Consider the following 13,830-nt stretch of genomic DNA (forward strand, 5'->3'; position numbering starts at 1 on the left):
TCACCCATCACGCCACCACACAAAGACACACTGAGGGATTGTTTGCACTCACTGATTCATGTCATGTTGGCGAAAAGCCAAAGAAAAAGCTAATTGAATCATTGTGGTCTCATGTGATGGTCTATTTGCACTGGCAGTGACTGACATAAGCTACAAAGCTAGTGTCAATGCTAACATAGCTATTCACAAGAGTGTGTAGTCCTAGCTATCACATAGTACAAAATGTAATTGATGCTTTACAGCTGTATCACAATTCTGTTTGTGACTGTCATGAACTCCCGCCGAAGCATGCGCAGAACTCAGCAATGCTGAACTTTGCTGTATTAAAACAGTTAGAGCGAACTTGATTTATTAGATCAATAATTTGTTTATTAAAAAAAACTCTTATGGCAATTTGTTTTATTAAAACCGTTATTGCAAACTTGGCTTGGTAAAACAAACATCAAACTTGAAAAAGAAAGTAATGCCGACTTTGTTTCTCACACCAAAGTTACAAAAAAATTGGTTCATTAAAACAGATGTAACGGCTATTTATTCATACAAAATTATGACAAACAACTGCAATCCTAGTTTATTGAGTCAAAGTAACAGCAAAGTAGATTTATTAAAACAAATTAATGACAATCTTGGTTTATTAAATAAAAAGGAACAGATGTAATGCAAACTTGGTTTCTAACGTCGGCTTTGTGTTAATGTAACTTTAGACGTGCTCACACATACACTCGCTTCACCTTTATGCCCTGAAACAATATTTTTTATCATAAAATTGTCGAACGCATTTGGATTAGGAAAGAAAATCTGCTGTTTGCACCTTCTTTATGGCTTTTTTCATCTGTCTTCTTCTTCACCTTCTTCTTTATTGTCGTCTTCTTCATTGACTTCTTTGTCTTTGTCTCCTCTGTCATCGACTTCTTCGTCTTTGTTTTCGTCTTCTCCATTGGTTTCCTCTTTGTCGTCTCCTTCGGTGTCGTCTTCGTTGTCATCTTCTCTTCCGTCTTCCTCTTCGTCATTGTGGTCTTCTTCTGTCGTATTCCTCCTTGTTGTCCGACTACCAACTGTTACTGATACAGCATTGCTGTGGCGTTCTACCTCAAAACCGCAATTGCAGTTAAAAATGACACCCAATTTAGTCCAACACTGGTCAAATAATAACAGTTGTCTTGATGTCAGAGGTTTTAGAGCAAGAGGCCGCCTGAAATTATGCGGAGGCGGCCACCTCCAAATTCCATATGCAGGAAAAACCCTGTGATTCTGTTCTGCAGGGTTTGTGAGGCGCTTTGGGGCCCAGAGCAGATGAAAGGTGCTATTTAAAAATGTAAGTGCTGCTCCATTCCTCACCAACGCCCCTCCTCTCCATCACTATCAATATCCAGCCACGTCCCTGGTGGTCCCGCCGTCTTCAACTGTTCTCGTCTCCCACCCCCCAACCCTTTTACACCACCCTATCCAGGTGCCCCTTCTGTATCTACTCCAGCAGTCGTCCGGCGGCCATGGAGTGCCACCTGAAGACGCACCTCCAGACAGAGCACCGTTGCCGCATCTGCCAGGGACTGTGGCCCGACCGCTCCTCCCTGGAGGCCCACGCACGCGCCCACCGCCTGGGCAACCACTACCGCTGCGAGCGCTGCGGCTACCTGTCCAAGACGGCCAACAAGCTCATCGAGCACGTGCGCGTGCACACGGGAGAACGGCCGTTCCACTGCGACCGCTGCCCGTACCGCTGCAAGCGCAAGGACAACCTCAACCTGCACAAGAGGCTCAAGCACGCGCCGCCCACCCCCCGGACCTCCCGGGCGGAGGCGGCAGAGGAGGGAGACTGCGGGACGGGACGGGAGACGCCGGGTGGACTCGGCGGTCTTTCCGCGTCCCGTGCGCTGCGCTCCGTCGCCTTGACCCGCACCCTGGGTGGCGGCCCTCGCCTGGCTCACCCCAACAGCCGGTCCTCATCGGGCTGCGGTGACGACGTGGATCCGTACAGAAACTGCGAGCGGGCGCACCTGATCCCCCTCAGCACCTTGTTCACCCACAGTTTCACATTCCACACCCTGCCCCGCCTACCGGCTGCCACCCACTCCACTGCCCACTCTGCCGCCCCCTCTCCCGCCTCCCACAAACACTCCTTCCTGGCCTACCTGGGACTCAGGGAGCGGGCCGAGACTGTTTGACTTGTTTTGTTTTTTATCCCAATCAGACCACCACAAACATTTTTAAGAGCTGTACATGCTAACAAAAACAAACATTTATATCCAAAAGCTGCTTTTTTTCTTATAAGTTGATTGAATTTTATGACGGCTACGTGGGACGAGCGCTTAGCCCCAGGAAGCTACCAGTTTTCTAGCTCGTTTTCAAGCTGCATTAAGATAGCATGCCTCTTTCTGTGTTTCAAGCTAGCTTAGGAAGCTAACATGGAGTTTTTGGTCTGTTTTTTCGGCGGTGCGATACAGACTGAACCCATGAAACGGACAAAGGCTCGTTTCCAAAGCAGACGCCTCAAACTACGCACTTATTTATCAATTTTGTACATAGTTTTGTAGCCCCTGCCCATCTTTTTTTTTATTTTTGTCGTTTTATTTTGTATGATGGTCAAACCATGTTATGCTTAGCTGCTGCCTGGCGTCACCTCTTTTTTTTTTTTCCTGCTAAGCTATGAGAATCAAATCTAAAATTTGACAAACATCCCAATTGAAGATAATTTTTGCACTCACCCAATCCCCAACGACAAAATTATATACAGTATACCATGCTAACAGGTTAGCGGAGGTGACCGGCTGGAGTTCGGTCGGTTGCCGCGGGGCCGATTCAAATGGTGCTTTTTGGAGCTTTTGTAATTTTTGTGTACAAAAAAGAAGCTAAATAACTAGAAAAACTGTTCCAAAATGACTTTAATGAATGTATTTTTGTTGATGTACAAATAATAATAATAATAATAATAAGCGTGAACAGGGACATCTTATGTGCTGGTAAAAAGACACTTACTTACTTTACTTTTTTTTTTAATGAGTCTTTGATATCATAAAATGTGTTTTTACTTACATCTATAGACCATCCTTTGGCTTCCACTAGAAACAATAACTACGGGATGGGCATTTGACTTTTTTTATTATTATTTTTTTTTATGTGTGTGTTCTGAACTCCTGTTTCCGTGCCAGAATAATCGCGGACGTAGGCGTGACCTGACGTCATAGTCAACTAGTGCAGTGGTCCACGACCACCGGGCCACGGACTGGCCATTTAGTGCCGGGCCGCACTCCCCTGCCCCAACCCTTATAGATGATTAGCTTCCAAAAGTCAATCAGCATCCCCCACTCCCTTGTCGACAAAAGGTTGCCTGTCCTCGAAACATGTACGAGCATGAACTGGTCCACTGCGGAACAAAGGTTGGGGACCCTTGAACTAGTGCACTCCATTTTGCCTCCTCAACAATCAAGTACAGGGATCCTAGCTTTACGACGGAGTTTATATTTGTACGCAAGAGGTAAAGCTATGTTATGCTAACGTAGTAGTAAAGTCATATTCATCCATTTTATTCCCCTTATCCGGGGATGGGTCACGGGGTTAGCTTTAGCAGGAAAGCCCAGACTTCCCTCTCCCCAGCCACTTCGTCCAACTCTTCCGGGGTGATCCCAAGGTGTTCCCAGGCCAACCGGGAGACGGTCTCTCCTGCTTGTCTTGGGTTGTCCCCGGGGCCTCTTCCTGGTGGGATGTGCCAGGAACACCTCACCAACGAGGCATCCTAACAAGATGCCCGAGCCAACTTGTCTGGTTCCTCTCAGTGTAGAGGAGCAGCGGCTCCCTCCCGGATAACCGAGCTTCTCACCCTATCTCTAAGGGAGAGCCCGGACAGCCTGTAGAGGAAACTAATTTCAGCCACCTGTATCCGCAATCTTGTTCTTTTGGTCATGATCCACAGCTCATGGCCATTGGTGAGGGTAGGAAGGTAGATCAACCGGTAAATCTTTTTCACCACGGCAGACCGATACAGAGTCCGCATCACTGCAGACGCTTCACGGATCCGCTTGTCGATCTCCAGCTCCATTCTTCCCTCACTTGTGAACGAGACCCCAAGATACTTGAACTCCTCCACTTGGGGCGGGATCTCATTCCCGACATGGAGAGGGCACTCCACCCTTTTCTGACTGAGTACCATGGTCTCAGATTTGGAGGTGCTGATTCTCATCGCAACTGCGTCACACTGGGCTGCGAATCACTCCACCAAGAGTTGAAGATCACGGCTGGATGAAGTCAGCAGAACCACTTCTGCAAAAAGCAGTGGTCACCAAACAAGACCCCTCGACGCATCAGCTGCGCCTAGAAAGTCTGTATAGTGAAGTCAGAATGACAGTAAATAGTTTAATGAAAAACACTTGTAGTCCATAAATAAAATACAATCAAATATAAAACAGTAACTATTGCACTAACTGATCCTGAGCCTTCTTTTGCCGTGTTACAATGTATTCCTATGTCACTGTGCAAACTAGTTCGTTGCGTGACATTTGTAACCTCAAAACCTTATATTGGTACATTCGTAAACCAAGGACTGCCCTGCTCTTAACTAGCTTTCGTACTGCCAAGTAATTTTGAAATTTACGTAGAGTGGGCCTAATATACCTAATAGGTACCGTCGTAAACTGAGGATCTCTTGCATCTTATCTAGCTTTCCTATTGAAACGGCAAGTAATTTTGTCATTTTTTTTAGAGTGGACCTTGTCTTGTTGAACACCACCAGTATCTCTCTACAGGGAGTCCTCGATTTATGACTGAGTTCTGTTTGTACAGCGGTGACAAACCCCATATTTGTACACAAGTTGGAACACAGTGTAGTCTACAAACCCACACTAATGCAGTGGTAAAGTCATGATTACAGTAAAAATTTGTTTTAAAAACACTTCTAGGCCATACGTATAAAACAATCCAATGCAAAACAGGAAATACAGCACTAACTGAGCATGCCTTCACGTGTATTCCTATGCCGCTGTGCAAACTAGTTTGTTGTGGACCATGCGTAACCTCGTATGTCGGGACCGCCTAAAACCGAGTACCGCTGTATCTATCTTTCCTAATGGAACAGTGGATAATTTTGACATTGATGTAGCATGGACCTAGTAAAGAGTCTTGTGGAACACCAGTATCTATCTATAGGGGGTCCTCGTTTTATGACGAAGTTCAGTTCCTATGGTGGCAACGTAACCCTTGTTTGTACGGAAGTCTGAACACACCTTAGTCTATCACTAACCTAGGCTAACACGGTAAAGTTATCCATCCATCAATCCATCCATTCTCTTAACCGCTTACGCTCACTAGGGTTGCAGGTTTTCTGGTGCCTATTAAAAAATACTTATTGGCCATGAATATAAAACCATCAAATTATAAACAATAAGTACCCACTAACTTCGTATTTACCCTGTATTTTATCTGTGTTGGATTTGATTTTGTGCTGCCTTCTTGGTCAGGTCTCTCTTGGTAAAGTGGTTTTAAATCTCAATGATTTTTTTTTTTTTTTACCTGGTTAAATAAATGGATTAATTAAATTAATTGATTGATAACCGAGCTAGCCTCAAAACGTATGTCAGTACTGTCGTAAACTGAATATCTCTTGTATGTTGCGTTCCTATTGAAAGCATAGTATAGAGCCTTGTGGAACACCACCAGTATCTATCTACAGGGTGTCCTCAGTGTACAACGAAGTTCTGTTTCCACAGCAGTGACGAAAACCCAAATTTGTACTTAAGTTGGAACACAGCGTAGTCTATCACTAACATGTCGGGACTGTCATAAACCGAAGACCTCCTGTAATCGACTATCATGCCCATCTCTAATCGTAACAAATTTGCCCTACCCCTAATACATCAACTATTTGCACTTAACTTTGTTAACACGTCTAAGGAAAAAGCACTTAAAAAGCTTCAAAATTGCTGGCTGGGAAAACAAATCAAGACACCATTAGGCTCCGCCCACACGGGGGATATCATTAAATGGAGACAAATTGAGTAAATTAGAGATATAGAGGTGACGCTCTTCCTGGGAGCTAAAAAGGCCCCCAGGCTAAATTTCTGATCGTTTTGGGTTTTCTTTTTTGCACAGGGTTGCAGTTTTATTTTGCAATAAGACTCGACAGACGTGTTCTGAATGGAATAGGGCAGCAGGGCTTTTTTTTAAATTCAATTAGACTTTTGAAAAGCTTTACCTGTTATTAAGTTGCTTGTTGTCCAGTGAAAACATGCATCTCCACAGTCTGTGATTTTCATTTATCTAAACATCAAAGTTTTTGTTTAGCCATGTTTTTTTATTTGATAATTGAAAAAAATCTAAACATCAAATAAAATATTTTACCCCCAAAAATAGGAGTTATTGAAACTTCAAAGATTGTTTTTATTAAAAAATAGAAACATTTTTTGACTTTAAAAGTTTATTTATTTATTTTTTATTTTTTTTACAAAACTGGACAAAGAGAGCGTTTTCCTGACGAAATGTAAGAAGTATCCTAACATGCGGAGATACATGTTTGTTTGTTTTTTCATCATGTGGCCTTCACAGCCTGAATCCCTCATTTGTAAAGGGACTCTGCCTCTACCCTACTTTTTTGTCCTTTTGTACATGACACATGCATTTTTCAATCATTGTTTTGTATTGTTTTATTTTACTAGGTTAAATTATGCCAGATTGGGCATGAGAATTGTTTTCGACCAAAACGTACATAGCCGCGGGATGTGATGTTAGGATGGAATCCGTCACGTCCTGTTTTGTTTTTTTATTGTTTGCCAACTCTCTATCAGTGTCATCTTTTAGACGCTAGTTGCAATTCTAAAAACAGATCATGTCCTCCGAAGTCTCCCCCCCCCAAAAAAAATACGTAGTAATAATAATAATAATAAGCATTTCTTTGAGCATTGCATATGTTGTCATCGGTTTTGGAATGAACACTTGCCACTCCCCTTGCTGTTAGCATGACTTTACTGGCATCTCAGCGTTTTTACCATCAAGAGAAAAAAAATCTCAACCCAACGCATCTGCTTTGGTAACAATTGCTATATGCTGTACAAAGCTTTTTTTACATGATGATTATTATTATTGTTATTACTCCATGGTTAAGGCTGTACAGGGTTGTGAAGATAACTGGTAAATAGAGCATTTGTACTTTTTTTTTTTTGTATTTGTTTCCTTTGGTATTCTTTTTATGTTCAACTTGCCAGATATAAATGTAACAGGATTTGAAAGTAAAGCTTACATCGAATATTGCCAAGTCTTTGTGTCTTCTCTTCTGTTTACTCATATTTTCTAACATCCTCCAGTTACTTTTAGTATTGATAATCAGAATCATCTCTATTTGCCAAGTATGTCCAAAAAACGCACGAGGAATTTGTCTCCGGTAGTTGGAGACGTCTTCAAAGGGATATATCATGGGTAATTGACTTTTTAATGGATTGTACAGAAATAGTACAATAGTGGTTTTTCTGTACATGGCACAGAAAAACCCAAAACCATCCCCTCTTGTCTTGTCACTGCAACTTCAAAAGTTCAGAGGCAGCCAGGCCTTAATATCCTCAACACATTTGAGCAATGGAATGAGAGAATATCCATGACTCTTTTTAAATGTCATGATCTGTGTTTTTGTCGACTTTGTTTTGATTGCATATAGTTTTTGTTTTATGCCGTGTCATGTTTTTCCTTGTGTCCTTTGTAAAGGTCTTTGATATCAGGTCGTCTTGCTCGTTAGGATTTCGTTTCAACTTGTTTCCGTCAGCCCAGTCCCTTGCGTGTACCAGTAAGCTCCCTCTAGCCACTTGACTTGTCGAGTGGCTAGAGGTGGTCTTGTCTATTTGTTTTGTTTTTAGTTCCCTGCTTTCTTTCAGTCTGTGTTGGTGCGTTGTCATCATACTGTACGTCATGTTTTCGGTCCTGTCATGTCAGTGAGTGTTTTGTTTCCTCGTGTTTCTTTGTGACTTTGAACCTTTTTTGTTGTTGTTGTTGTTGTTGACTTTGTTAATTTATTGTTTGCTTGTACATGCCTTTTGTTTTGAAAATGAATTAGTTTTTGAGTACACGCTGAACACCTGCCTGCCGCCCCACCCGAGGACCCAGCGGGACGCACACGACGTCTCCCTGCACGCCACCAGTCTGCCTCCCATCGCCCTCAGCATGCCGACCGCACCTACCGTCCTCGAGTAAGCCCAGTTGTTCTTTCCGCTCGGTCCGTTTCACCAGTTTTCCAGTCGTCCTAGTAATTCACACTGCCCTACAATTTTAGCGCCACACATTTTTCCAGATTCAGATTTTTCTGATTTTGAAGACGGCATGCATTTAGTTGAATAACACAGATTTTGATTTTGATTTTATTTTATCCTTGTCGTTTTTCGAGTTCCGGTCAGTTTTTGTCGGGTTTTTCTTTTTCTAAGCCCTTTGAGTCCAGGCCCAAGTCCTTTCTTTCTGACCTTTACTTAGGCACCCGTTTGGTCATCTAACCGGGACCTACCAACCGAGGCGCTCAAGTAAAGGTCGGTTTCGTTGTCACGTTTTTTCCGCCACATCTCTGTTCAAGTCATGTCTTTCCAACTTAGCCGCATGTCACCTTGCCCCGTGCCCGTTTCTTCATCCGGTCCCGTACCAACGCCTAGAATGTCCTCCTTCAAGCTATTCTAGTTGGACTTTTCCACCTGGGCAGTTGAGACGGCCAGATTTCTCATTAATATGTAAATAAGTAAAAACATTTAATTTCTCAAAATGTGAATGTAAGGCCAATATTTGTTAAACATGTATGCCATATTTTAAGTAACGTGTAATTATTTTCATGCAATTTATTTGGGAAATTAAAATTAATTGGGATAAAAAATGCATTACCACGGTAGGCTCCAGGTACCCTTCTAGTTTCCTTTACACAAAATTTAAAAAATTATACCAATATTTGTGTCATTGAGTAGAGATACAAAAACCAACATCCTTGAGGTGTGTTCATTTTGATTTTACGTCCCTAGCGTGACGCAAAGCAGACAAAGTGCTTCCAGCCTGCGCTCGAGTTCAAGGTCCAAGGAAAATGAAAGGAAGTGAAAAATGCAGCGATAGGAGATGAAAATCAAAACTTTCCGCACGGTCCACTGGGAAAGCTTTAAATGTGAGTTAGGATCATCTCTGAGGGACGTCATTTCTTCTAATTTATCCTCGTCATCGGAAGGAATTGGATCCGTCACGCCATGTTTTTTACGAGGCCGACGGGAGGGGAGGAAGGTGGTTGTGGTAATAATGAAAGTTGCGGCACATTCCCGGCCAGCCAAAGGTCTTCACTGCCTAATGAAAACAGATGAAGCAGAGATAAAGTGTTTGGCGACATTAAGGGTGTCATTCATCAGCGTTAGCCCCCGCGGCTACGGAACACCTTGGACGGAAGCGCTTCTTTTACAGTCGGTTCATTCACGTCGGCTTTCACATTAGTGAGAGCTAAAACGTCATCCCGTTTTTCATCCTTTGGGCTCTCTGATGGCCATTTGCATCAAATTTGAGTTTTTGTTTTTGTTTTTGTTTTTTTTTAATAACCATTTTAGCTGTTTGAATGCTAATGTAATGAAAATTCCCAAGGGTGGAGATTTTTGTCTGATTTTGTCATTTTCCAACTTCAGCTCTTTAAAAAGACAATAATCCCTCATTTATCGTGGGGGTTATGTTGCATACAAGCCCCGCAATAAATGAAATCTGTGACATAAGGAACACATATTTTAGATATAATATATACACAAATCACCTGACTTAGCGTTTTTCAAGATAAGAGATAATTGAACACAAACAGTGAACCAACAAATGCATATTGACGGACAATATCACAATACAGGCATATATTCTTTATCCTCTCTGAAAAATGACATCGTTGCATCTTACTGAGTCACTAAGAATACTGGCATTATGAACACACAAGCAAAGGAGAGCCACCCTCATGCGTTTGTCTGTATGACTGTGTTATACTGCCCCCGGTGGCAAAGGCTGGCACACTAGAAGGAGCAGCAGAATGAATTGAATCACTGAATCAGATGCACAAACTGTTTAATTATTTTACGTTCTATTTATTTTCTTGTAAAGTGCAATATGCTATTTTCCTCATTACAATTTTTTTTTTTTTTTTTTTTTTTTGCGAGAGTAACGGATTAATGGCATTTCCATTCATTTCAATGTGGGAAGATAATTTGAGGTGTGACTGTTTTGACTTGAGAGCATGGTCATGGCATGACTTTAAGTCATATCTCAAGGCAGGCAGGCAGAGACTAGATTTTCACGGTTGTGTAATTTCACACTTGCTGGGCGAGCAGGCACTCCAGACACTTAACTGAAGGTGCAACGATGAATCCACAACTAGTCAATTATCAAATCAATCGATAACGATTTTTGTTTAGAGACCTTGTTGCACTTAAAATTGTACAACTCCTTTCTGCCCCTCAACAGTAAATACTAATAATTGTATTTATTATAATAATAAAGCCGTAAATATTAATAAATAAGAGGGTTTTCCTGACTTCGCCGCATGTGCGAGCTTCGATGAGGACGCCTGCAGTACCACGTGTAGCCATTGAAGGAGAAAAACACGTTTGGATTTGGTGTGGGAATATATGTTTTTCCGGGCAGAACGTCTGCCTCGCAGTTCTGAGGTTCAATGTTCGTAACATGTCTGTCACATGCTTTCGTCATACTAAATCCCCGCTTACTCATGGTTTGACATTTGCAAACTCGCCGAGTCACTGATTTGGTCAGTTTAAGTCATCTGTTCCCTCAATTTGGTAAATTGAAGGTATAGATTAATTAACTGAAGGAATAGATGATCAATTAATTTAATTTTTAGTCGTACCTTGGCACCATGTGGGTCCCGTAGCTTCAGTTCAAAAGAGGTTGGTTTGGTGGAAACCATTTTGGTTTTTTTCCATGCACTGCCACCATTAGTATGTATTTTTTATGGACACGTTTACAGGCCAGAGGGGATAACTGCGGTTTCATTCTAAAAAGCTCCCACTTTATTTTGTACTGTGTGATGAGTTGAGGTTGTCAAGACTTTCGGATGGATGCGGAAATGTATGTAAAAGAACCTAATAGTTGTTTTATAAATTGTCCTTATGTCGCTCCACTTTCATCTGTAAATTGCACGTGTAAATGGGAGGGGAAAAAAACTGATTTATAATACTGTTGAAATTGCAATCTCTGTTGTCAAGAAATGTCCCAAGATAATGGCTCATAATGATCTCCCAAGATAATAATCAATAAATGTCAATATCTTCTGGATGTACTTGTAATTATTTATAAAACAATGGGAAGAATTTGGCATAGTTGTTGTTTATAGTTTATTCAACCACGGATATACTCGTCCGGCCCGCTTGAGATCGGTAAACGTGGCCCGCAAACTAAAATGACTTTGATGCACCTGCTCTGAATTGTCAATTGGTGCGAATGGTTGTTTGTATATATGTGCCCTGCCATTGGCTGGCGACCAGTCCAGGGTGTGCCCCGCCTCTCGCCCAAAGTCAGCTGGGATAGGCTCCAGCTCACCCGGGACCCCAGCGAGGATGAGCGCCATAGAAAATGGATGGACGGAATGTGTTTTTCTCGGTTGGATATAACTCGGTATCCTGTCCGCCGAAGGTGGCGACTAATTGAGAAATTTTCCGCGCAAGGCCGATGTTTTCCCGCCTCAGGTCTGGACGGAGGAGCCCTTTCGACACCGTCTCGGCCGCTGCGGATCGATAGCGCGTTAGCGTTTTTGTTTGCGGGTCCGCGGCTTTATTACAGCTGAGTGGCGTCACGGGGGAGTCGGGAGACAGAGGAGCTCCCGCTTGTTTGCCAAAAGTGTAATCCTCCATTGACCCGCCGCGACCCGGCCCACTGAGGAAAGCTGCTTAGACACGAGTACGCGTCGGCGTGAGCTCCTGGCGAACCCTCGCCCACCTTTTTTTTTTTTTTATAACTCTGCTGCATGCTCACCTCTGTACTTTTATCTCTCCTTTTTTTTTCCTCGCCACTTTCACACAGATTCTGCAAAATTGCCGCGTCTGAGCCATAACACATCTTGCATTTGTTTGTAGAGCCTATGAAGGCGGAGATTGCTGAAGCAACATCCGACAGTCAGTAATTAGACGTCATCGCCAGCATCTGGTCTGATGTATAAAACACCCCAAAACTGGCAAACGCTTTCAACACAACAGAGATTAGTGTTAGTGTGTTAGTGTTATGGCTCCAATACTATCTCCAAAGGCGGGAAATTGCCTGGTCGACGCAGCAACTATGGAAAATGGCATCCACAAATTTTGGGCAGGTCTTTCTTCCACTTTATTTGTGCATCTCCAACTCAAACTTAGTACGTCCGTGTAATAAGATATAATTGAGTTGGTCAAACTCGTCCTTATCAAATGCAGCCAAAAATAAAAATATAGACAATTATTTCACACTTTGGATTGTGGAAAGAAGCCAGAGGACCTGGTGAAAACCCAGGCAGACACGGTGAGGACAGAGCCCAGATTTGAACCCACGACCTATGAACTGTGCGGCAGATGTGCTAACCAGTGGTGCACTGTGCTCCCAGCACTGCTGCAATTTGCGTGAAAAGAAAAACAGGAGGAACAGCAAGCCTCGTAATGACATTTGTGCGGTTTGAATTGAGTTTGTGAAAGTCAAAGTCAAATTATGACTTCAGTTTAGCAATCGGTGCATCCATTCATCCATTTTCAACACCGCTTATCCTGTTCAGGGTCGCCAGAGCCCATCCCAGCTGACTTCGGGCGAAAGGCGGAATACACCCTGAACTGGTCGCCAGTCAGTCGCAGGGCACATATAGACACGGACAACCATTCGCACTCACATTCACACCGTCACTTGAGTGGCAACTGAACCCACGTTGCTCGCACCAAAGTCAGGCGAGTGTACCGCGACACCATCAGTGACCGATAGGTACAAAAATAGGTCATTCATTTCGGAAAATTAAACTACCAATAAATGTTACATTGAATTTTTTTTTTTTTTTTAGTGCAGTCTATTTTGACATATAAAACACTTGTCAGGCTAGTTTGACATATAAGCTTTCAACACAACAGGGCGGCAGAGTTATGGTTCTGATACTACCATCTGAGAAAACGTTTACACAGGCAAAAAAGGGGTAGAAACGTATTCGAGGCAGCGTCTTGTGTGACCGGAGAGCAACAATCGCTTTCAACGCAACAGGGCGAAAGAAGTGAGAAAAGCCACCCTGGTCGCTCGTTCCACACAAGCGCCGTTCCGCCTCCGTTACTCTTGTCACATTTGGGAACGCGTCGGGTTGACTTTGCCCCGCCATTTAACGCCTGCTGCGCCTCGGTAGTGCCACGTCTCTCAGCGGGGCCTCAACAGATTCGCAAATCACAGCGGGGGGGGGGGGTCGGGATGTTTGGGAGAGCTGACCCCGAAAAAAAGTGTCCAAAACGCCCGGGGGCGGGGGGGGGGGGGGAGCGACTAGCACTCGGGTCAGACGACACGGCTGTTACCATGGCGATGACCTGACTACCCCCATTCCCCCCAACGTGGCGTGTAGGAGCTGACATACTTTGTGAGTTTTTGTTGTTGTTTTTTTAAGGGAAGAGGGAGACATCTATTTGAGGAAGGTGGATAATGCACCGAATGACTTTGTTCCCTCCCCTTGCGACACACTGTGCTTGGCAGACCACTGGTGTGTTGCTACTACTCACATAAATACAATTACTCCCCTTTTTTTTTGTCCTGTAGGGGGGGGAAGCGAGACGTTTCCTTGAGGGAGGCGTTGAATTTGTTCTCGTGCATCTGGGATGCATCTGGGACTTTTTCCAAGCGCACAATTTCACAGCGCCCCTCTGGCATTTA

At 43.4% G+C, this 13,830-nt stretch overlaps 1 protein-coding gene across 1 annotated transcript in view; it reads left to right on the forward strand.

The window, feature by feature from the left end:
- Positions 1-7,235, forward strand: part of znf827 (zinc finger protein 827) — a 112,953-nt gene extending 105,718 nt beyond the window's left edge. The window contains 1 exon segment of the mRNA XM_061679290.1: positions 1,451-7,235. Coding sequence (XP_061535274.1) covers positions 1,451-2,165 — 715 coding nt within the window. The 3' untranslated portion in view covers positions 2,166-7,235.
- The last annotated feature ends 6,595 nt before the right edge of the window (positions 7,236-13,830 follow it).

This window comes from Phycodurus eques, chromosome 6, assembly GCF_024500275.1.
Source record: "Phycodurus eques isolate BA_2022a chromosome 6, UOR_Pequ_1.1, whole genome shotgun sequence".
In the NCBI taxonomy this organism is placed as follows: Eukaryota; Metazoa; Chordata; class Actinopteri; order Syngnathiformes; family Syngnathidae; genus Phycodurus; species Phycodurus eques.